The sequence below is a fragment of the Cyprinodon tularosa genome, unplaced genomic scaffold (assembly GCF_016077235.1).
Source record: "Cyprinodon tularosa strain WSP-4 unplaced genomic scaffold, ASM1607723v1 ctg50, whole genome shotgun sequence".
Lineage (NCBI taxonomy): Eukaryota > Metazoa > Chordata > Actinopteri > Cyprinodontiformes > Cyprinodontidae > Cyprinodon > Cyprinodon tularosa.
Window position 1 is genome coordinate 292,029 of NW_024039230.1, and position 24,975 is coordinate 317,003.

Here is a 24,975-nt window from a genome sequence, read left to right on the forward strand (position 1 = left end):
TGCCATGCCACGAAACCCACTTCAGTACCGAGACAGTCCAGCCTTTGTGGACAGTCCTAATTAGCTGTCACAGCAGGTGGAGCAGGGATCAGGGGTGCTCTGTGGTCTGCTCTCTGACAGCACGGGTCCCTACAGATCTCCCACAAACAATGGAGCACACATATGTGTTCATATGTCTGTTTATTACTGTGAGGGTGTTCCTTTTATATAAAGACAGAATTGCGAAGGGTATGTCAGCATGTAGTGTACATATAGTCCATCTTTGACAAGCAGAAATTGAATCAGTTTTGTTAAAAATGTGGACAGAAAAAATAAAATTGTGTAGGAGTGAGTTGGCAAGTCTCTGTTCACAAAACTTTAATTACCTTTCAGTTAACTTTGGAAAACTCACAGCTTTGACAGAAACCGTAAAGCATTGGACTACCACAGTGAAGAAAACAACATAAAAAAACTGTAATAGGTTACAGAGGTACAAAACTCAAGATTTATAATTAATAAAATAAAAACAAAGAGGGTTCCTGAAATCAAATAGGTTTTTTTGCATAAAAAAAAAAACTCAACCACCAACCTCCCTGCCACAGCTTTGGTTTTCTAGAAGATATCTGATTTAAAGAACATTTAAATTCACCGTAATATCTGTCAATGATCCTGCAGTGAAGACAGAGAGGTAAATAAGCTATTTTTTTGTGCACAAATGTTTTCTCTAGGTAGATATGTGACGTTAAACAATCATTCAGTCCATCTGTCTCTAAATGGTGGGCCATTTGCACATGTTCTCTGGATCATCCGACCCTATCACTTCACTTCTTACACAATACGTTACTTATTGTGCTTTCCTTTAACCCCCCTTTGCGTTTGTCCCCCTTTTTTTTGTTGCTTTTTTGCCTATATATGAATAAAAAAAAATAAAAAAAAAATCACTTTCTGATGCTCCCAGCTACATGCTGTTTTAGCTGTTACTGATATCTATTCCTTAAGGATGTACAGACACACACTTTAGCTTAGCAAACTCCCCTGTTTAATCTATTACCATTTTTATGTGGCTCAAATATTCAGTCTGTGCTCGTCAATGTATTGTTATGAGGCTCATAACTGCAACCGCCAACAGATTTATAAGTTTAAATGAATTATTTGATACAATAGTGCAAATTTTATGTTGTGTTTTTTTTATATTTAAATCAAACACATTATTTTACCTTAAAAGGTTAAATGATAGGCATCACAATTATTATTATTTGATTGTAATTTGAATCCTGTCCCTGTGGTTTAATGTGGTGGCAGTTGTTAGACCCAAACCCAGAAAATGATATATAGTGCATTTTTAATCTAATATGTTTTCACACTTTGTCGCCATACATCACCTTTGATGTAATCTGAGTAGGTCATTTTGATCCCATTTGGCAGATGGATCCAATTGCCAACACCTATATTGTGTTCGGACGACAGACGACAGGCTCATTGATGGTGATGAGTTCTGTTCCATTGCACCGAGATCCAGTTCAATTTCAAAAGCAAATTCAACCATTCATCTTCCAAATAATTGTGGCACTTTATCAATTGCTCCTAGTCTTTTATCTATCACTTCAATTGACGGGATCATTTTCCCAAACAGCCACCTTTGCTGAAAACGTCTTGGAACACTATTCCTGGGCCTTTGTAGGGGTTTGCTGGTATAAGTTTAAAGGCTGGTTTATGTGGGTTTGTACTCATAAATGGCATTATGCTTAAATAAGATAAGTACGATACTTAAGTGGAATTAGGTGCTACACAAAAAGGACTCTTCTGACAATTACACTAATTGGTCTCCAGTTTTCAATATTATTAGCATGTTCTTTGTTTGACGTGCTTGTTTTTTTAAATAAGCCCAATACAGCCATTATTAAAATGCTTCTACTAACTGACGATAAGTTTGACTATCCTTTCAGGAAATGTACAAGTCTTATTTACATCTGTGTATAAAGTGTGCATCCTGCAATAAAAAGTTCAATGTTGTATTAATATAAAATGCATTGTACTGTTGTATTATCCTTTTTTAGACTTTACATATACAAGTTATAAGGCTATAAATACAAATTTGAGTTATTGTATTCTATTCAGATGGCTGTCAAACATTGATATTTATATTAAATCAATTAGACTCAGTGTATTTATTTAAAGGTAGTTCACAACACGTAATTTCAACTGAATCATACAGTCAGATTGGATCAAAGTTTTCTATCTAAGTAAAACAAGCAGACTACATTGAGTCTACAGAAATCCCTCACAACAAGCATGCTTGTAGCGACAGTGGAGAGGAAAAACTCCCTTTTAACAGGAAGAGAATCAGGCTAAGCGTGAGCCGCCATTTGCAGAGGCCAATTAGGGGTCAAGGAGACAGAAGCAGACAGAAAAATAAGCAGAGATACAAAACATAACTGTTAACTTACCCCACAAGTGGCCCGGTCTAGGAAAGACACAATCAGGCAGATGAGCTCTGAGGCAGCCCCCACATCAGAGGTTAAAAGAGGATAATAATAACAAACTGTATTTATAATGCACTTTACATTTCAAAGAAATCCCAAAGTACTACAGTAACGGGGGTTAAAAACTGTTATCACTGTATAACAAAGACATCCATTCATCCATTTGCTGTCACGCTTATCCTGTCGCGAGGGTTGCTTTTCCCTATCTCCAGCTGTCTACGGGCAAGAGGCGGGATACACCCTGGACAGGTCGGCAGTCCTTCGCAGATAACAAAAACAACAAACAATAAAAGACAACAAAAAAAACATAATTATAATCAAAGTGTTCAAAAGTCTTAAAAATGTCCCCCAAACATATATATATATTAGGGCTGCAACTAACGATTATTTTGAAAATCGATGAATCGGCCGATTATTTTTTCGATTAATCGATGAATCGGTCACAAAATATTTTTTTTATATTAACCTCTTCATTCCAAAATTAACATTTTAGACAGAACAAACAAGTACGCAAGTACAGGTTTCTCATTAACTGTACTGGTGCAATATGAAAAATAAATGTTTGTGTTAAAACTACGCAAACTTACATGAGAAATGTAGCTGTACATCCACAAAGTATAGGGTATTTTGTTTCATAAAGCGCAAAAAGAGACAGGCATTTTTGTTTTTTAAAGCCCCTAAGGGGTTCAAACAATAGGTCCCCCCATTTCAACAAATGAGGTTTAGAGGTTATAGACTAGAAGAGTTCTGCCTTTTAAGACAGGAAAGTATAGCAGTTAAAGTTGCTACTTGCAAAAATACTGAACCATAGAGATAAAAATAGCCCTGTGATTCAAATTATAAATTGTATTTGGAATAAAAATGAGAACTAGGGGTGCTAAAAAACACATCCTCCAAAGACAGATATTTACATGGGAATGTGGCAGATAATTAATTGACATATTACTGATCTTGCTGGATTTTATTCTGCTTTACTTCCATAAATTGCAGGATCTTCTTTACTTTATCTTTGCCAGAAGATTTAAACTTTAAAAGCCTTGCCCTCATAATTTGCAAATTAATTTATTTATAAAGAAAATATAAACGCTGCTTAAGCTAATTCAAATGAAATTAAAAGTAAAATAAGTAGCCAACCTTATCACCGTCTGTAACCTACTAACAAGCTAAGGAAAGCATCAGATGAGCTACCTGAGAAACTAACGTAACGTTTCCCCACTTTAAAATGAAACAAACATGGTTACTCATCCTGCTGATCAGCTCTCTTCACTGCCATTGAAGGCTCCAACGTGTTTTCTTTTCAGGTGCTGCGTCATAACAGTGATGCTTCCGTGCCATGTTCATTTGTTTTTACAAAAGTTGCATGTTACGACTTTTTTCACTTTACAAAGCGCAAGCTATTTTAATTATTGTGATCAATTTGCGCCGTCAATCCCGGGGCATGCGCGCTTCATTTGCAGTCTGGACGCTGAGGGTAAACTCCTCACTAAAATCCTGCGGCTCTGACTGCCCGGCTGAGAGGGATTCCTGTGGGAGAGAGAGAAAGGGGTTGGGATGGGAGAGGCGCCCCACGGCAGCAGCTGCCGCTGGAGGAGAAGAGTAGGAACGATACATGCTTTCACGTAAGAGTCTCCAAAAGCCGCCAGTGACACCGTAAAAAGTCGCCAGATTTGTCGCTAGTAGCTTTTTAAAGAAATAGTCGCTGGAGGGGTCTGAAAAGTCGCTGAGTTGTCAACACTGCAACTGCGGCGCTGACTCGCTCTGCCGTATTTTTTTTTCTTCCCCGGGATGACGGCGGCGGCGGATGACGCATTAATCGCGCGACACAACTAATCGATGATTAAATTCGTTGCCAACGCTTTTAAAAGTCGATTTTTATCGATTTTATCGATTCGTTGTTGCAGCCCTAATATATATATATATATATACATATATATATATATATATATATATATATATATATATATATATATATATATATATATATATATATATATAAATACATGCTAATTAACTAAGTTGTGTTTGTACACATTTGTTATTAGTTGTTAGATTTGCCTTTCAATGTATGTGTATTGGTTCAAACTGTTGTGTAACCCTAAAAGATTTACTCAGTGGTCGCTAAACCCAAAAAATTGGTTTCTTTGTCCGTTGCCCTCCTCATGTAGTGCTATGGTTTAGTTCATGATCCATTTGAAAGAAGCTTTTGTTCCCCAATTAGGCTCTAAGCTGCTGCCTACCTTTGTGAAACAGAAAAAAGGCTAATACAAAGTGAATCCAGTAGAACCTTTTTTTGCCTACCTGGAATGGGTGACAATAGCTGAATAAACTTTTGGCTCTCAAAATGGTATGGGTGCCCTATTTGTTGGTACTCGCCGATACCGATATTACCATTTATTACCATTTTGCCGTCTACGAGCCGATTTACCCGAACCTCACGCAGACAATGCACAGACAAAGGGAATTCTTCTACTGTCTACGTTTAGCTTCTAGATTGAAGAATCCGACCAGCCCCATCTCTCGGCACTGAGTCCAATGTGTTGTTTTCGGACAAGCAGTGAAAGCAGTTAGATCACATCAGAGCATCAGGGTGTACAGAGTAAGAATTTGCATCCTGAGCTGTGAATTTTTAAACCTTTTGGTTTTGTCATATTGTACAGTGTATGCCCACCCTTACATGTTTAGGTTAATTTTAGTCTCAAGTTTTAAAAGAGTATTTAATAAGGAGGAATGTTGGAGGAAGGCCTTGGGAAGATACCATTAAGGTTCCCATGTTCCCAGAACAGAGCTCTTCCTTCCCTGTTTATAGTTTAGTAGCTGCATACACACTTTTTAGGTAACAATATTATTTTCATTGCAAAGCTATTCATCTATTAAAGGGCCGGATTTATCAAGATCCAATTTTGCGTGCAGTAATTTGCACTCGCAAACTGGAATTTTGCGCGAGGGGCTGAACCATGGTTTGCGGGTGATTTAACAAGAGCGATTGCGTAACTGGTGGCAGGTGCAAAACTGTTGGAGACGCCCTATTTAAATGATGGTTTTGCGCGTTTTGTGGTTTGCTGCAAAGTAGTTGGTAGTTTCTACAAACTAGTGCATTAAGAAATTTAAATCTTACAGAGATATAAAGAAAAAACTTTGGCAACCTTTATTCCCTAAGGTGGTATGTGGCTGAATTTCTACTTCACTGCAGTAAAAAAAACAACAACAACAAAAACCAGGTGTTTTGTATTGGCCTGTAGAAAAATGCACATACCAAATGGCTCACAAGAAGTGACTGTGGATGAGATTACACATCCCCGCAGCATTGGCATGTTGCTCCACAAGCGCAGGGGAGAACCCCGACCCTGTCGGGCAGCACTTCTTTAAAAAAACGAGATTGTGAGATCCCAGCTCTCGCTGCAACCGTACGCTGGAATGACCCAGATGCAAAAAAGTGCAATGTTGCAAGGAGTTTTGTGATATCTGGTATTGCGTGGGACGGGTCCTCCTTGTGGCTGGCTTCAAATCCATTCAGAGTTCCCCCAACAGCTCCAAAATGGCAATGCTGGATAAACGATCTGTTTTGATGATCGTTTCCTCTTTCATTCCAAAAATATTCACACGGAGTGAAAAAATGCGTTCTCTGCGTCTCCTTGCTTCATTTCGATGTCTCCTTCTTGCTACAATAACCGCTGCCATGTGTGCGCAATTACGCATACAGACCCTTTGCACCTTCTTTTGAAACGTGTTAAATATAGAGTCAGATAGCGTTAGCAAAATTGCTTTCAGGTTTAATAAATCACTTTGCGAGTGCTAAATTAATATATTTACATGTTCTCCTCCCACAAGACGCACTTTTGCGTGTAAACACCCCATATTGCATATTCATTGCAGAAAAAGTACTAAATGGATAAGAGGCGCTATTTAGCACGTTTTAAAGACCAAATCCTTTTAGCACGCTGTTGATAGATCAGTTTGTACATTTTTTAGCGTGCGCAGTGAAATAGCTCACGTTTTTATACACGCAAACCTTTGATAGATCCGGCCCACAGTAATTCTATTCTAGTCCTGCAAAATAAATTCCATTCTAGTCCTGCAATGCTAAGTATAATTCACTGGACACTAGTTGAACATGCAGAGCCTGTTAGAGATGAACAAAGAATCGTTACCCCCATGAGGGCTCACCCTCAAAGGAGGCACTGCACCAATTTCTAGCAAAATAACATCAAATAACTGCATGCTGTCCTAGCATTTGATTTGTAGAATAATACAATTTCAAATCAAAAATCAGCCTGCATGTGGTAGTTTATAATAATGTGAGGAGCTACATGCAGGGGAGCAGATAAATGACAGATGGTAGATGGATGACAAGAAGACTTATTTTAAGATGAAACAAAGTTGCTGCAGTGCAGGGAATCCAGTGTTAACCAAAAGAAAAAAGCAATATGAGAAGGTTTACAGGAACACAAAGGTGGGGAAAAAACCTGGGTTGAAAAACGGTGATGAAGAAAGTACACTAAACACAGGAAACCAAGAGGGAAATAGAAAAGGATGAATAAAATACACCTATTTGCCCTGAAATACCAGTACTGAACTCATAGGAAAATAGATTTAATATTGAAATTAAAAAGAAAAAACCCTAAAACTGGAAACAAAAAAAAGAAAAAGCCTATTGTATCCTTCCACCCATTTGAATATTAAAACAAATGAATTAAAGACAAAGCTCAGCAGGTCTTTTTATACCTTGAGCCAATCTGCCAATGTGTGCCTGTGAGCTCTGGACAATTTCTGCTTCTCGCTGTTATAGCAGAGCACTATTTTTTCCCTATTGTTTTGTGATTTCTCACAGCTGACTCCTCTCATCAGCACGGTATTGTGTATGAGCTGTGATGCAGACCATAGCAGCGGGTACATGAGTGGAGTAAAGTGGGACACACATTCATAAATCTGACAGATGAATTGTGTGTCATTACATTCCCACTTATTATTATTCTTGTGCTTTTCTTTGCTCTGTGTGACACTTCAACTGCTTCCCCAGTACTCGTCAGAAACATTTGTACTGTGGCCTTCCAGAAAGACAGGTGCTCCCGGGGAGCTACCGAGTTATTGTTTCCTTTTCTCTTCTGGGTCTCCATTTGTCAGACTTAGTCCACACTTTATACTTATTGTGCAGTGTTGCGTGTAGTGAAAGCAATCATTTCATTTTAAACTGTTTTGTTTAGTCATGAGCTGCAAAAAATAAATATGTAAATATCTTCCTTTTAGGGCAGGCATACACTGTATGAGTGTTTGCCCTTTTCAGGCCGATCCTTCAGTTGTGCAAGAATCTTTTTGGTTGGGCGGATGTTTAGCCTCATCGTGCGTCGTGTAATATACAAGGGGTTACTAGGCGCTTTTCCGGATTTTGGAGATAGTGTAGGTGCATTCTTTGGGGATGTTGTGCGGTTACACTGGGAGAGGAAGGGTCGGGGGTTCCTGGCTGGCTGCCTGTAGCTCCCTGTGAGGTCATGGTCCTGGTGTCTCCTGGTGCATATTATATTAATCCTACCTGTCTTCTCTGATATGAAATGCAACCCTTAAAGGAATAGTACACCCAAAACATGATTAGCCTTCATTTTCTACTTACCCCCATGCTGAACAACACTCTGGAGTACTTTTTTGATATCTCAAATGCATCTGGAGATCTGGGAGGCTTCTTGCTGTCTGCTGACATTCAAATAATGGAGGTCTATGGTGCCCGAGACAGAAAGGTCCATAAAAGTCCACAAAAAACGTGTCAATATTCCTCCATACTGCTCGTCCAATGTATTCCAAGTGTCTTAAGTGGGTAGCATCCAGAATTTACTCGAAACGAAGTCATTTAGAATGTTTTTAGAGCATAAACAGTAGTGTGTAGGACTTCCTGAAAGCGCGCGCCAGCGCGTTCACGACGCTACGGAAGCCGGCAGACCAAACCAGATGAAAGTGCGCATTCAGCGTCTGCTCTGCCGATAATGCAAGCGTAGAAGAAAGCAAAGAAAAAACCAACGAAAGAAAAATGTCTGAGGACTTCAGTGTTGAGGAAGAGCATGAGTTCTTTGCTGAGCTGAATGCGCACTTTCATCTGGTTTGGTCTGCCGCGGTTTCCGTAGACTCGTGAACGCGCTTTTAGGAAATCCTATACACTACTGTTTATGCTCTAAAAACATTCTTCCCCATCCACAAAGGCACAAATTGCATCCTTTTGCTCATTTTTTAAAAAGAAATAGGGCATATTCCAGCTAAAACTAGCAGCAATCTTTGTTTTGCTCCAGACTTCCTCTTCTGATTGATGCATTGACGTCATACACGTCACTGCATTTCATTGGTTCGAACAATGTCTTTATCAAGACTAATGCATCTGTTGGCTTCTGGCAAGGTGTATTTTTGGGAGCTTGGGAATTTAACTCTCGCAACAATTTGTCTTGCTTGTAAGGTAACGGATATTTAGCTTGAAGAGAAAAGCTACTCTTCTGCATGTATGCAACTAGCTTCTTTAGGGGGTTAATGCTTCAACTAACAAATACCAATCATTTATTTTATTTCTTTTTGTTCCACTTTAAGAATTACAGCAATTACTTTTTTATGAAGATAGACATGGTCTTTGTCAAGTTTAGATTTTGTTGTTTTGAAAAGATATTAAGGATCATTTACATGATTTCAAATTCATCCTTGTGTAAAAGCACGTTCAAGAGCAATATAACTGTTGGTGATAACAGGAACAGATTTCAAGTGTATACTTTGCGATCAGGCCTCGTTTCTCCCTTTGTCGTCGTTCCTTTATTCTCTCCAGATATTTTCAACATTTCAAATGCACACAGCAATACACATACTCACATACTGAATGCCCTGGCATACTGTCCCTGCGGCCCATGAAAGAGAACGAGAGGAGCTCTCGCCTCACAAGAACAGACCTCATAAAACTCCCTGTCACTTTGACTAATTTGTTTGTCTTGTCTCACTGTGTCGAATCTTCACCCCCTCCTTCCTCTAACCCACCTCTACACTGATTCACCTCGTCTTTTTTCCACCCCTTTTACTTCCACAGGAAAAAGAAGGAGGGGAATGGGAAGGAAAAAAAAAACGGGGGGCAATAAATGTAATATAGTGTACTGGCCATTGGTTTCGGTGATCTACACAGCCGTCCATCCACAGTCAGAGGAAGAACAGAGGCTTTATGGAGCAGAAGATAAAACACGATGGCTGGATCTCTCATTAACTGTCTGTCTTGGAAGGCCTGTGCTGTCTCCCTGCGGCAGGAGGCCTGTTGGGTATAGACTACCTAGAAAATAAATATAGAATTGAGGAATAAGACCGTTATTGATGCAGGTTGGGCTACAATTCCCAAGGTGTAATAGGGGTGGACCAGGCTAACAAGGGTGGGGTGTTATAAATTGATTCAGCCTTTCTGAGGACCAAAGATTCAATACGGGATACATAGAGATAAATTTAATTAAAAAATGCTCCATGGGGGGATCAATTGTCAGGTAATTATGGAAAACGGGGCGAGATTAGAGACCAAACACAAACAAAGAAGCATCACATTATTCTGTCACATGGATATTAGCAACTATTTATTCATTCATTTATGTTTTTAAAGTATGTGCTACCCCTAATCCCTTGCCCAAGCAGAGATCAATATGAAATTCCTATCTAGGAGGTGTGGCTTATGGAGTTAAAAATAGGCTCCAGATCACTGTCAGCATCCCTCGGCTGAGCTGTCAGCACCCCTTCTCACTCTTCCTCACAGTGAGGCAGACACAGCCCTCCTTCATGTGTTTTCAGGGGAGACAGGCAGCGTGTGATCACTCCAGCTACACACACAGCGGGTCCAATCCCTCCTGTCTCTCTAGTCTCTTAAGGAGGCCGCTGTGAATTCGCACACCAATTTGAGAAAAAGAATGATTCCAACAGTGCTGGCCCTGTTTCCCCTTCCACACAAAAGTGACGGGCAGGATATCCTGATGTGTGAGCAATGGGTGATGTAAACAGTCATTTTGGCTGTTGCAGTGTGTGTTGATCTGAGAACTAGTTTTCTAATGATATAAGTCAATGAATGAGCAGTTGAAGTTATAAGTATTTTTGTTTTCATTATTAAAGGAAATTTAAAAATAAATATAAATAAATAAATCCTAACACAAAACAATAATACAAATGTACATCTAGGATAACACAACACATAAGAAAAGAAGGACTAGAGTCTTTTACAGTTTAGTGTATGAAAAAGGGTTTTCTCTTTCTCAGTTTTAAACTGACTTTTTTGCAAAAGGACAAATTACATAATATTGACTTGCAAATAATTTTTCTGTCTGAATACAGTTTAGCCACATCGGCATTAAAACAAACACCATAAATCTTTAGGTGATGGTGGTTTATGCAGAACTCTTTAACTTTCATGAATATGAATAATATTGTTGTGCTTAAGTTAGGTACATCTCATTAGTGAAACAGCAGTAGTGCGTGGCATGCTTTGAAATATATCCTTCAGTTATTTTTAATCGGTGTCTGCTGGCTCCTGACCAATGCGCTGCACCAATTCTCTGTTATTATACCTACTTTGAACCTACAGACCGCAAAGCAAAATTATCTCTTAGAAATTAAGAGTTTAGGAGCTGTTGCTGCCGCGGAGGTGAAACACAGCAGATTAAATTCAATCAAAGTGATTGAAACTTAACAAGGTTTAAGTCAGGTTGTTAATTTTTAATCAGCTCTAAGTCACATACACAGTTTTATATTAAATTTCAAGTTTGTTCACCAAAAAAAATTAAACTGAATTTACCCACAAAATTGAATATTTTATGTTCCGTCAACAGGTTTGCCTCTAAATTGTTTAAGTTCAGTCAACCGTTTTCCCTCTAAATATATAAATTATAAAATCATTGATAGGTTTATTTTCTGTGTTATTATATGCTGTACTGTAGCTTCGCCAGCTTAAAGCCTTTGTTACACCTCTTTATCCTTTTGTATTTTCTTTGCTGACATAAACTATATTTTAATTCCCATAAATCTAGTCTGTTCTCTTTCAGAAATGAATTCTTGTAGTTAAACCCTACAGGAGGACTCACTTCTTGTACAGTATGGGAGGAAGGCTGCCTGGTACTCGACCCGGTGTATATAGGTTTGATTGTTTGACAGCAATTGTGTATGCTGTTCCATTTAATCCTTTACTGCCTGAAATTATTTATAGTTTTAATTTTATAGTTTTTACGTTTTTTTGTGGTGGTTGAAGGCAAATGAGGAAATAGTGTACGAGCACATAGGGTGAAAAGCGCGCACTATGAAAAAGGAAATTAAATGTTTAATATGGCCAATGTAATGGCCAAAAAACTGCCCATCCGCAGAACCACACATAGCAGTTACAAAGATCTTGTATTTGAAGGGGATTCTTGTGGATCTTTTCAGTATGAGAAAAAGCCCGCTGTTTATATTCTTTTTTTCACCCACATTTATTGCAACATCGAATAACTGCACTCGGTTAAGCTAAAAATGTCACGGTTGGGTTGAGGTTTTGAGAACCCAAATGCAGAGGTGAGGAGGCAGAGGTGAGTTTGGTAGATTTAATTGAGTACTCACAAGCAACTGAAGCGGGATTCCAAAAGTCCAACATAAAAAATACAGAAAGACCAGAACCTTGGAGACATTAGGAAAAACATACATGTGGAGCCAGGAAAAGACAAGGAACCAGCCCTGAGGAACTGCACAGGGAGAGTATATATAGGAGACAGAACAAAGACAGGACTAATAAGGTGATTGGAAGCAGGTGTGAACAGAGAAGTCTAGAAAGGAGCTAGGGATAAGGAGACCAACGCAAGAAGACAAGAGAGGGCAATCAAGGAATACCTAAGAACTCAAATACATCCAGCAAACACCACAAAATAGGAATTAATCCAATAAAACTAGAAAAGAAAGAAAAAAATGGATCAAAGTGAAACTTAAATCTTAAAAGAAAACTTAAACAGAACCAAAACCGTGTCAAAAAAGTTCAAAATTCTATCAAACAGTTAAAGCAACAAAGTAACACTTTTTTTTTTTTAACTACTTTTAGAGTAAGTAAGTAAGTAATTTTAGAGCTCTTGGATGGGTACATGAAGCTCAAAATCATTTTTTTTTTTTATCAGTTTCTTTTTGATATATTGTAGTGATTAGGCTGCCATGACATAATTCAGCCCAAATGTCCAAGAAAGCCCGATTTTCCAGTCGTGCAAGAATTTTTTCATCGGGTCGACTTTCAGCTTGGTTATGCTTCATGTAGTGTACAGGGGGTAATAAGGGGCGATCAGCCACTCACGACCACCTCCCGATCAGGAATCGTGAGGTCGGGAGAAAGTCAAACATGTTTTAAATTCAGTTGGCCGTCGAGGGAAAATTGCTCAGTGGGCATGTGCAAACAAGGAATCTTCTTCTTTCTCTCAGAAGAAAACACAAAAGCATGGCAGGGGTGCGAATGAAATTGAGTTCTTTCTGTAAAATTGACAGACCATAGTAGCCATGTTTACTCAGACATGTATTTGTCCAAATACATCGTTGCCTTTTCTTTTTAGGGCTTTCAGCACACAAAATTGAACAAATTTCCAAGGCATAGCGTTTTTCTCTAGTGAGCTTCATATTCCTCTTCTACCCGTTTGGCTTCCGGACAGACGAGTCTGAGTACCGCCATCTCACTGCAGAGCTGAGTCCGAAGTGGTTTTTAGACGTACAGTGTGAGCAGGTAGATCGCATCGGGTCACACAGTGTGAGAACATACATTGTGAGCTCTGAACTTTTAAACTGCAGTTTCAACGTACAGTGTGAGCTGTAGCTGCGTGCAATGATTGAAAATATCACACAGTGTGTGCCCGGCTTAAGATAATACTCCAGAGCCTCCAGAGAATATATAAAACTCATGACACCAATAATTTTTCTCAGTGAACAGATAATGAATCATCACTGCATTTTCACAAGAATACCACAATTAAAGTATAATTTTGTCAAACTCAAATGACATGTACAAAAAAAACAAAAAAAAAACAGCTTTGCATGAATAAGAGCTTTTCTTGGAGAACATGAACATAAAGCCCACGCTAATTGTTTTATTATTATTGCATTTTGTTGGATTCAGCATAGAACAATGAGCCATTTATTGCAGGGTTGATGTAACATCATTTTTAATTAATTTTGTGGATTTCATTATTAAATATATCCTAGATTGTTTATATAGCATTGATTTTAAATTCATTTGAATTAGTCCCATTTATTATTTTCAAATCTATTAAACATAGACCAGTTCAGACTAAAATCTAAAATCTACTAACTGTACAATGACATATATTTATAATATAAAACAGTAAAATTCAAGCAAGTTCCTCCCTTAGTTTCAATTGGTGAACGTTACACCAGCAGAAAATGATATCTGAGAGGACCATCCCATTGTATTCATTAAATCTTTACTTTAACGCTCTCCTTTATCTCCTTTATCTTAAGGAAACATGTTAGAAAGTGGAGAAGAAAGGTTCCCTTTGAAGAACCAGGCTGGAATATCTACCTTGACTGGTTGCCAGTTGAGAGCAGAGGGTCTCTCATAAAGATTACAGAAAGAGCATACTATGCAAAGTGTACTTTCTGTGCAAAGTAAAACAAAGGGCGAAGAAAATTAATAGCTGCATCACTGCATATGTGGCGAGAGAAGAGAGTGTAAAGAAAAAAAGTCCTTGAATATTTAGCTGCACAACCACATGAATCTCTCAGGACAACCCGTACAATCCTAGCTATATGCTTTATCGAAAGTAGGTGAATTTATTTTTGAAAACAGATATGAACATTAAATTTGAACAAGGAAATGGACGCGATAACCTGCAGGATATTATGGGAGAACATAAAGCTGCAATCACACTGCTTCTTATCATACCATGTGTACTGGCATGTCAAAATGATTTGTGTTACGTGGCTCTAAATGTAAGGAAATTAAGTACATAATGTGAAAGTCCCATCAAGTCAATGGAGTGTCTTCTCTGCTTTTAATGTACCATCACTGTGTATTCCCATAAGGGCAATTCATGCTCTTCATCCAAGCCTTTAGAATTAGCTATGCCCGTTTAGAGTGTGTTACTTTTGCTTTAATGTCAATTTCCTTAGCTCGTCCTTTTTCCCGTTTTCGGAATTGAGGTTGTCATGTAGGACTTTGGCCTAGTTGAATGAATTGTTGGCTAAATTAATCTGCAGATAAGCGGAGCTGCTGTGAATTCAACAGTTCAGCATATAGAGGTCATTGGATCCACCCGCATTATTTATGGCTCATTGCTGCCGTATTTAAGACATTTTGCTTTTATGTATTAGTAGCAGTGCTTACAGTGTGTGCACTATCCTGTATATTTGGCTCAGAGTGATGAGACTGGTATCATACTAAATGTTCAAAAAGTCTGCTGCAGCTTGACTTTGTAGTTAATCAATCTGTCAGTTCTACTGTGACTTGGGAAAGTAATGTTAACTCTATTTTCCAATATCATTGAAATCCGGAAAGGATAGAGCTTGGTCTGGGTGAGAGCTTTATTTTTAAGAAGAAATGTGTTGGATTTAACATGCAGCCATTAAATATCTGTGAGTGGTTTAGAATCTGGTTGTACTCATTGTCCTTTGTTGAGTGTTTCATTGAGTGTTTTCTTACCCAAATTGCACGAGTAATTCTAAGAATTACATGTTAATTTCATATAGCATAAATTTTAATATTCTTGTCCAGTTCCCACAATAGAAAAATAATCAAGTGTGTATTTTATCAGCTTTCTTGTCGGGTTTATATCATGTAATTTCAATTATCTGATATCATCTTTTTCAGAAACTGTTTATTTTATTCAGCTCTTATTTTCTTCATTCGCTTGACAATTCTGGTTCTCAAGAAGCAGCAATAAGAAATGTAGTCATTTGATCCAATGAGAGGAACACAAGTACTTGCTTTTTTGTAACAGCCTCTCCTTAGTTGTTCCCCTTGCTTGTGGTGTGAACCGTGGTATCCACAGATCACAGTTAAACACACTCGAAAGCCAATAGTGTTCTCGTCTGTTTTCATTCTTGCTCTCCTGTTATCAATCAGACATGCTGGAAAAATAAAACAGAGATATGCACAGTCAAAACGTGCCTGCACAATCTTTGAGGCTTGAACACTGACTTATATAGGAAACTGTAAGCAAGCTCTTTTCTTCCATGCTACTGGTTCTTCCTCCCTCTGTGACTGCAGCTGACTTTTATTCATCATAGCAGAATGAGAGATATAGATTTGCCCCTGGAGATTAGATGAAAGAAAAAATGTATAGACATAAAGGAAACAGAGCATGAAGAGGAGGAAATATAGAGAGTGGAATATAGGGGAATAAGAAAAAAAAGAGAAAACAGGAAAAAGAGAGATGGCCTTCGTAAGTGCAGTAGCACAGAGGCACACACTTTGGTTTCCCTGCAAAACAGCATGAGCTGCCTATTTGTCAGCATTGATCAACCCATTAAGGGGCTGTGGTGGGAAGCATATTGGTTTTAGGGGCCAAAGGGGTAGTAAGAGACAAAGATAAAGGTCAAATTTGGTGTACGGGTGAAGGGTGGGTTTGGGGTTGTTGAACTTTCAGGCCCAAGGCATCTGCAAAATGATATCTGCTGTCTTCACCCTTAACATTTATGCAGTTAATTTTGCTCTGCACAGTTTTTAAGGTGGTAGATGTCATTTTTCTCAAAGCATCTCTCGAGGCCCTGATTTATATTGTCCCTGCTTCTTGTCAATCCAGTACTAATAAGAAGCTAGCTGGTGTCTCATAAATAGAATGTCACTTGTCATTTTACTCAGTGTGCATGTTTGTGGGTGGGTGGTAGGTTTTGGCCCAAGGGTAAAGCAGGCAGCCTCTTCACCCAGCCTCTGATGAATTCATATAATTAACTCTGCCTTGATCTGTTGGCTAATCCCACACTCAGTAATAAGGGATTAAAATGTAACCTAAGCCACCTGCTGTTATTGAGCCCCAAGACTTTTGTGCCTCTGTGTGTTTCGTGGTACATCTGAGGAAAAAAATAAGAAGAGGAAAAGAAGATAAAGTAATATGAAGTTAAAAATGTCTGTACAGCAAACTTAGAATCATTCCAGTTGTCCATTTATAAAGCTCTTTTAGAGAACTCTACAGAGCAGCTTAGAGAAGCTCCTGCATTAAAGCCATATGTATGTGAGCATTATTTATAGATCCACAGTTTGTCATAGAGCTCATTGCCATATTTTGGCAAGAAGATGAAACTGAAGTTGTTGCAGTTTCACTCTGAAAACATGCTATCAGTCTTGAAAAAGGGACATGAAAGTAGGACAAACGGGATTGTGGAAGTTAAAAACATATTTCTCCCTCCTGCTCACCTTTTTTGACCAAGCAAAGAAAAATAGAAAGGTGGAGAATAGTGAATTGGTTGCCAAACAGCCTCAAGACCAATGACCTGGTTGCCATGTTTGCCTCCTGGCTATTTCCACCTTGTTGCTAAGCAACTCAAAGCGTACTTTTGGGTTAGTAAATGACTCTTGTTGCTGCAGTGACCCAGGGGCTACTAATGAAGCTTTCTGACTAGTAACTGTCGTTTAAGACCTAGAAGTTGAATGATCATCAGACAGAGATTATGGGACCCTTAAAAATCTCTTATGATATTCCAGTCCTGCAACAAACTATATCTGCTACAGAACCACACATACAGCCAAAAAAAAAATAAAAAAATAAGAAATACATTTATAGGCACAACATCTTGTAAAACCCAGTATTCCAAATGACAATAATACTGTTGTTGTCAGACCACTTTCAACTATCTCCTTGTTTAGGAGATAGATGTAAGCATATTCAGAGGAGTACTAGCAACAGATTTCCCAACATGGACAGCTGTGAACTTTACCCATTTGCAAAAATAGATGAGATAAAAACCTGAATTAGATTAGCCCTTCCATAAAACAATAAACACAATAATAATTGTATTATATATTTATCCAGCTTTCAGCTGAGTAATTGGAGTAAGTCAAGCATTTAAACAAATGTGCAAGATAATAAAGGTTAGTGTTAATACAGTACCGCTGTTTTTTCCACTTTTTGAATTAAATTTCTTGACTCTTAAAAATTGACTGTAGATATTCATGGTGAACATAATCCAGAAGGTTAATTGATTCTTCATTTCAGCTTACGTGGAAGCGATGTTTGTTTCCTATGTTTGGCTTTCTATGTTTCATATAGCTATACAATAGAAAGCCATTGCATTTTACATAGTATTTGCCTAAACCTAAAACACAACTATGTCACAGCCTTCCAAAAATTGTTTAAAGGTTTTTTTTCACAAATTCAGAGTTAGCACACTGTAAACAAACCAGGCTTGGCTTCCTCCTTTGGTCAAATTTATTTTATTTATTATTTTTTGCAGGTCTGGGACAAACTAGATCATGGATTACTTTTCAAGGTGGCCTCGGCTGAGGCTGCTTCGAATTGTGTGTAGATGTGTTAATACAGCAAATACTGTAGTAAATACAAATAGATCTTGCTTCAACCCAACTACATAAAACATAACCAATACAGCTGCTAGCTTACTGTTGGTCAAGGCACAGAGAGCCTTCTGTTTTCTATAACTGAAGCATGCAGTAGTTGATGGCGTCCAAAAATTAGGGATAAAACTTTGTGAAATCTAAGTTCAATAAGCTGCTCTTAACACAGTTATTTTGAAGCTAAAATAAAGGAAAGGCATGCAAAAATTCCATGATAGTTTTGCTATATATCTGGGTCTATGTTCTGGTCCACAATACTCCTTTCTGTCCAATGAGAGGAACAATCGTCTCATGTGTTGCTTTGTTTACAAGTTATAGTCAACTTGCCAAACAAGAAATGTGTAAGTGAACTGTGGTAAAAAAAAAAAAACTAAAAGTCTAAGTCTAAGCTAAACAAAGATGACATATTTCAGAAAGTTCAGGTAAGCTCCCCAGCAAATGTAATAATGAATACAAAGTTAATATCAGAGAAACAGTTGAAGGAAAACTGAGGTATGGAAGGACCATAGTATTCCAAACAATCCAGCAATGAAACTCCAAAACTTAAACAACTAAAGATCAACACAAAAAGAATTGTGAGTCAAGAATAGAAAAGGAATGTCTGTCAATCCGTCTCACTGATCCTTAAGGCTCATTTATACTTCAAAACGAAGTAAGAGACGTCCCCGCCCCCTCCGCAGATACTATGCTGCACCTCTCCCAAATTGTAGGGGACTGCAGACAGTGCCGCAGACAGGAGGCCTCTGATTGGTCAAATCTACATCTGCTCCAAACTATGCGTATTTCCTGTTTGGTACCTTACCGGCTTCTTTTGTTTGTATGACTGTCATTGTGAAAAACTACATGTGGACTTGGACCAGCTAGAAGAGCGAGGTATGCGAGAACGCTGGGACCCTTTTTCCACCTAGGTCCCCGATGTTTTTCGCCCATATGTCCCTCCGTTGTCGGACAAATTTGCCCCAACTTCCTCACTTCCTCGGCTGTAACTAGACCCACAGTGAGTTTGTGATTGTCACTCCTGTGTTGTGGGATGGAATAACAGTGAAGATCACGCTTCAATATTGACCATAAATCAAAAATGTCTGTGTCATACCTGCAACAAGCCCTCTGCAACACACTGCTGCGGGAGTTTAACCAGCCCTTTAGGCCTAGATTTGTGCTCAGGTAATATAAACTGCACCTTGCTCCATTAGGGTGTTGGTTTAATGAAGAAGACAAATTCTATGTAATGTTAACTGCTCTAACACTATTAAAATCAAGCTAATCTTATATAGATTTTACACCATGCTTGTCACAGTTGCTTGATGAGAAGCCCTTTTGTGTTTGGTGTAAAGGTTTTGAGCAGTTGAAAATGATATTCCTTTAAGATACACTTCAGTGAGTTTGCTTGTGCATCCTTACTTCTTCATCTACATCACAGAGAACCGTCTGCCAAGCAGGTACTTAACTACCAAACATTGAAGCAGGGTGGAAGCAGAATTGGGGCATCTACCCAGAGATAGAGGGGTGAAGCTGTGTAGGACTGAGTGTGCTGTCATTTTGCAGCTCAGTAAATTCCATTTTCAAGTTTGGTGGTGTTCTTCATGTCAAAAGACAATAAATTATAGAACACCTTTATGCTATGTTAATAATAACAAAAGGCAAATATAAACTCAATGGGCAATATCTATACTTTGAAAAATGGACAGGCTATCTCGATTTATCAGCTATTTGTAATACAAACGCAAATTTCCTCGCTGCATCTGATTTTTCCACAGGCAAAGATTGTGTGCATCCATAATAACAACTTCAGATTGTTTTTGTGGTGAACTATGAAAGTGGCTGCCTAGCCAATAATAGATATACCAGAATTGTATCATGTGCCATATGAATAATAGTCTCTTTGCCTATACAAAAAAACTTAAACGCTAAATATGTGTTTGTTTTCTCAATAACATTTATTAAAGTGCTAAAGGTATATTGTCAGGGGAGCACAATACTACCAACATACAGTAGTATCTTACTGTATCTATACATGTCGAGCAATCTGTGGTCAATATTTAGCTATGGTTTCAGTTTATGTCAACTGCTGTCAGATTCTGCATTGCCTGAGGGAACAACATCCAATATGTTGCCCTGTATCTGACTGATCCGAGTGGGCAATGTTTTCTGCCAGTCACAGGCCTTTTGACAGGCAGAAAACCTGGTAAAAATTTCTAATTTAAAGGACATGGCCATTAAAGCCTATAGTAGAAAGAAAAAAGTGCCAAATTTGATGTGTGAAGGCACACTCAGTACACTCGATCTTAAGACATGGCTCTGAACTTTCAAACTCTTTTTGTTGTTTTTTTTTGTCTTGAACTCCATGGGGAAAGAACCAATTGAGCTTTCATTTTGAACAGTTTTCATTTTATGTGAGCTTCAAACATTTTTGATTTTACTTCTGCAAGGATTTTTCTCAAAGGTTGTTTATCTACTCCCCACTGTTAAACTTTCAGTACGTGTTTTATAGCTGTGCTGCTTTCAGTCTTTCAATAGTTTTCAGAAGAAGGAGATGACCTGTACTATTTGAAATAGGCTGATGACGATGTTACCTTAATGGCTGTGTGAGGCATAACACTTGTGAACAGAAGCGAGACACAAAAAAGCAGAAGAAATTATTAAGGGTCAGGGATGAGCGTAATATAGTTGGCGACTGTAAGTCTGGACCTAGTAGGGGACAGGAGGAGCGAGGACCAGTCAGATAAGACCCCTCCCAGTGTGACTGGGAGGAGCTGATGTAATAGCATTAATCTTCAAGTGCCAACTGACACCTAGTGTGACTCTGTCATTGAAAAGTGCTAATTCTGCTCAGCTGTAAGGGGAATTCAGGTTCTCTGGAGACTTTGCCCAGGATTAATTAAAGACAGTCATTGGGCATTACACAGATTTATCCTTTTTTTAACTTCGTAGTTCTTGTGCTTTCCACACAAAATAGAGCAAATTTGGAAAACAGACACAAGAAGCACTGTCATGTTATATATACTACTAATAAAAAAGCACACATAAAAAAGCAATAAAATAAAACATTTAAATAACACCTTCTAGAATGCATGAGTGACCTATTCTCATTGCATACTTTGTTCTGTATAAGTTGAATGTGCTCACAACAAAATTGCAAAAATACCATCAACAAAAACACATTTTATAACCAATGAAGGCTTGCTTATGGAGTCACACACAAAATTAAAATAGAAAAGCACAGCAGGCTGATCCAATTTTGATGTAATTTCCTTAAAACAGGTACAAATATTGTATGTGGCCTCCATTTGTCTGTATGACCTCCCTACAATGCCTGGGCCAAGGAACTACAACAGTCTCAATTGTCACAAATACAAAAGTACTTTTTTCTGGTATCTAATAGGCTAGATTTAGCGCTCTGAGTGCTATGTATTTAATGTTAGACCCTGGTTTCAATACATTTCCCATGATACTGCAGGTACCTTTCATAAAGAATTAAACTTTGTTGAACTGTTTCCGTCTGACCCATAAATAATGAGACTCTGTAAAGTATTTATTTACCAAATTCAGAATGAAAATTACAGCAGACCACGTGAGAAATTGTGGAATTTCCCCTCACAAATAGTGCTATTATGTCGGACTGAAAAATTAGAAACAAAAATGGGTAATTATAATAATAATAATAATAATAAATCCAATTTTGTACCGCACTTTTCATTAAGAAAAATCTCAAAGTGCTACACAGTGCAAATAAAATCAAAGATAAAAATCAACCATAAAAATCATGTGGTCAATAAAATCAAAGATAAAAATAAACAACATAAAAATCATGTGGTCAATAAAATCAAAGATAAAAATAAACAACATAAAAATCATGTGGAGGCAGAATAGGCTTGCTTAAATAAAAAAGACTTAGGGTATTATCTGCTTGCCTTTTTGTACTCTTTCAATTAACCAGAAAATAAAAAACAGATAAAATACAACAGGCTTTTTCAACAACCTGGTTTATAAATAGGGACTTTCCCTTTCTTTAAAATGCTTATGAAGTTCTAAATTAAATTATTTTTAACAGCCCCAACCACATAGGAGTCCTTTAGTATTAACACAATACATAAATGATAAATTAAAATCTTTAATTAGTGGGCCCACCAAAAAATAAGACAAATTAAAACCGGCAATATAATCAATAAACCCAGTGCAGGCCTGATACTGAAGCTACACTGATCCTCAATCCACAGCAACAAATTTATATAAAGTCCTGATGACTCATCTCCCCAGATAACAGTGAGTTAAACCACGCCATTCTTAGTAAAGGAATAGTAAGGAAATGGCTGCCAAATTCAAACAGCTGGTTTAGTGCAGGTGCAGCTAGTCTGTCCCTTTCCACCATCTTTGGTGAAGACCTCCAGCATCCAGCTCAATCCAATCTCAATCCTGGTGTTCTCTGGCAAATGCCAGGCGCCCTGCATGGTGTTGGGCTGTGAGCACACGCCCCGACTGTGGACGTCAGACCCTGATACCATCTACATTGAGTTGGTTTCAGTTTGTGCAGACACAATCTGCATCTTGTGGCCTGTTTGAGGTCATTTTGCAGGTCTGTGGCAGTGCTCCTCCAGTTCCTGCTGGCAAAAAGTCGGAGGTAGTGGTCCTGCTGCTGTGTTGTTGCACTTCTATGGCCTCCTCCATGGCTCCTGGTGTCCATGTCTCTGCACACTATGCTGACAGATACAGAAAATATTTTTGCCACAGCTCATGCATTGATCTGCCATCTTGGAGGAGCTGCACTACCTGAGCCATTTGTGTGTTTTGTAGAATCTGTCTCATGCTACCACCAACATTCAAAAGTGAAAAGAAAAATAGACTGGAAAGCACAGGTAGTGAGAAGTGGTCTGTGGTGCCCACCTGCAGAACCATTCCTTTAATAAGTGCCCCTTGCTAATTGCCAATAATTTCCACCTTGTTTTTTTATTATATTTGCGCAACAGCATGTAAAATACATTGTCCAAAGTATTATTTGCTAAGTGAACTGTTTGATTTCACAGAACTTTGATTTGATTTAAGTTATATACACCATATATATATTCTTTATTTGCTTTATATAACTATATATACAATTTCTATATTGTAAAGTTACCTTCTGTTTGGCTAAACTGGAACTGCCTTTCTCTTCTTTTTTGCTTCCTCAGATGAACCGACCTATTCAGGTGAAGCCAGCCGACAGCGAAGGACGGGGAGGTAATTAACCTTCGTCTAGTCTCTGGTGAACAACACCTAAAAAAACACTCACAGACAAACACACAAATACTCTGGAACAGGGCTCAAGCAATCCTTAATATTCCGCTCTTACCTGTGACACACACACTGAGAGTTAGTAGAGTTACCTATAATATAGGTCACATGCTTCTATTGACTTCCCATCTGCACCAGTAGAGAAGCTGCCTGCAGTTCACAACTTGACAGAAAGGCACACAAAATGATGGTGAAAATAAATAAAAGATGGCAAGAACAAAATAAATAATTCCATGTAGGCCATGAATCTGCAAACCAACTACTTTGAACGAATCTCCCAAAACCTATGGATGGGGCAGCATCCATAAAAACTGAAGCATGGCTGCAGACAGAATAACGTCATCGTAGAAAAAGATTTTCCATTCCAGTCAAGAAGCGGTCTAATAATATTAATTAAATAATTGAACATCAAGCTGCAATGACTGGAAGACCCAACATGCAAGCCGCAATGGTTAAACTTAATCATCCATTGAGCCATCATGTAATAAGGGGTTCGAAGTGAAGCACCTTTCATGATGCGACTGCATAGATGGGTGATGGGGCCATAATGCACCCGCCCATTAGGCAGAGGACACCACTAAGGGCCCGCCACGATGGGTAGAGCGCATCCTAAAAACTGAAACCTTTCACTATGAGGCGGCCGAATGAGTATTACGCTCATTTGCATGTGTTAAAAATCAAACAACAGTAAACATGATTAAGTCATCTAAAAATGCATAAGCTACTCCACGAGGTTTGAAAATGACCCATGATTTAGTTTTAAGATGATAAATGTTGAGTTTCCTCTAGGGAATTAATACATTCTATCTCGATTACACTGATGGAGAGGATAAGCCGACATAGCTTGCCAAGCTTAACTTTTATAATTTAGAGTGCCGAGACATCCGCTTAGATGTTTACTACATATATGCGAGAAAGTGGTGTGAAGACTTGGACTGTACTATCAGATAATGCAGGAAAAGTGATTAACCAGTGTTTGCTTGATTGACTGAGCGAGGACAGTTTTCCTGCTGTTAGATCAAAGCATTAACGTTTTAATATATATTTGAAATATTAGGCTCAAGTGACTTACAGGTGCTGGTCATAAAATTAGAATATCATGAAAAAGTAGATTGATTTCAGTAATTCCATTTAAAAAGTGAAACTTGTATATTATATTCATACATTACATACAAACTCATATATTTCAGATGTTTATTTTGTTTAATTTTGATGATTACAAATGACAACAAATGAAAATCTCAAATTCATCATATCAGAAAATTAGAATATTGTGAAAAGGTTCAAAATTGATGGCCCCTGGTGCCACACTCTAATCAGCTAATTAACTCAAACCACCTGCAAAAGCCTTTAAATGGTCTTTCAGTCTAGTTCTATAGGCTACACAATCATGGGGAAGACTGCTGACTTGACAGTTGTCCAAAAGACGACCATCGACACCTTGCACAAGGAGGGCAAGACACAAAAGGTCATCGCTAAAGAGGCTGGCTGTTCACAGAGCTCAGTGTCCAAGCACATTAATAGAGAGGCGAAGGGAAGGAAAAGATGTGGTCGAAAAAAAGTGTACAAGCAAGAGAGATAACCGCACCCTGGAGAGGATTGTGAAACAAAACCCATTCAAAAATGTGGGGGAGATTCACAAAGAGTGGACTGCAGCTGGAGTGAGTGCTTCAAGAACCACCACACACAGACGTATGAAAGACATGGGTTTCTGCTGTCGCATTCCTTGTGTCAAGCCAC

General features: G+C 38.3%; 1 protein-coding gene across 11 annotated transcripts in view; it reads left to right on the plus strand.

Annotated features, from left to right (window-relative positions):
• celf6 (CUGBP Elav-like family member 6) overlaps positions 1-24,975 on the plus strand; it is a 195,648-nt gene that overhangs the window by 101,098 nt on the left and 69,575 nt on the right. For all 11 annotated transcript variants that reach the window (XR_005282293.1, XM_038302954.1, XM_038302960.1 and 8 more), the window contains exon 3: positions 23,133-23,181. Coding sequence is in view for 10 of the 11 variants with exons in the window: in XM_038302954.1 (XP_038158882.1) it covers positions 23,133-23,181 (49 nt within the window). In the remaining variant the exon portion in view is untranslated. The remainder of the gene's footprint in view (positions 1-23,132; positions 23,182-24,975) is intronic.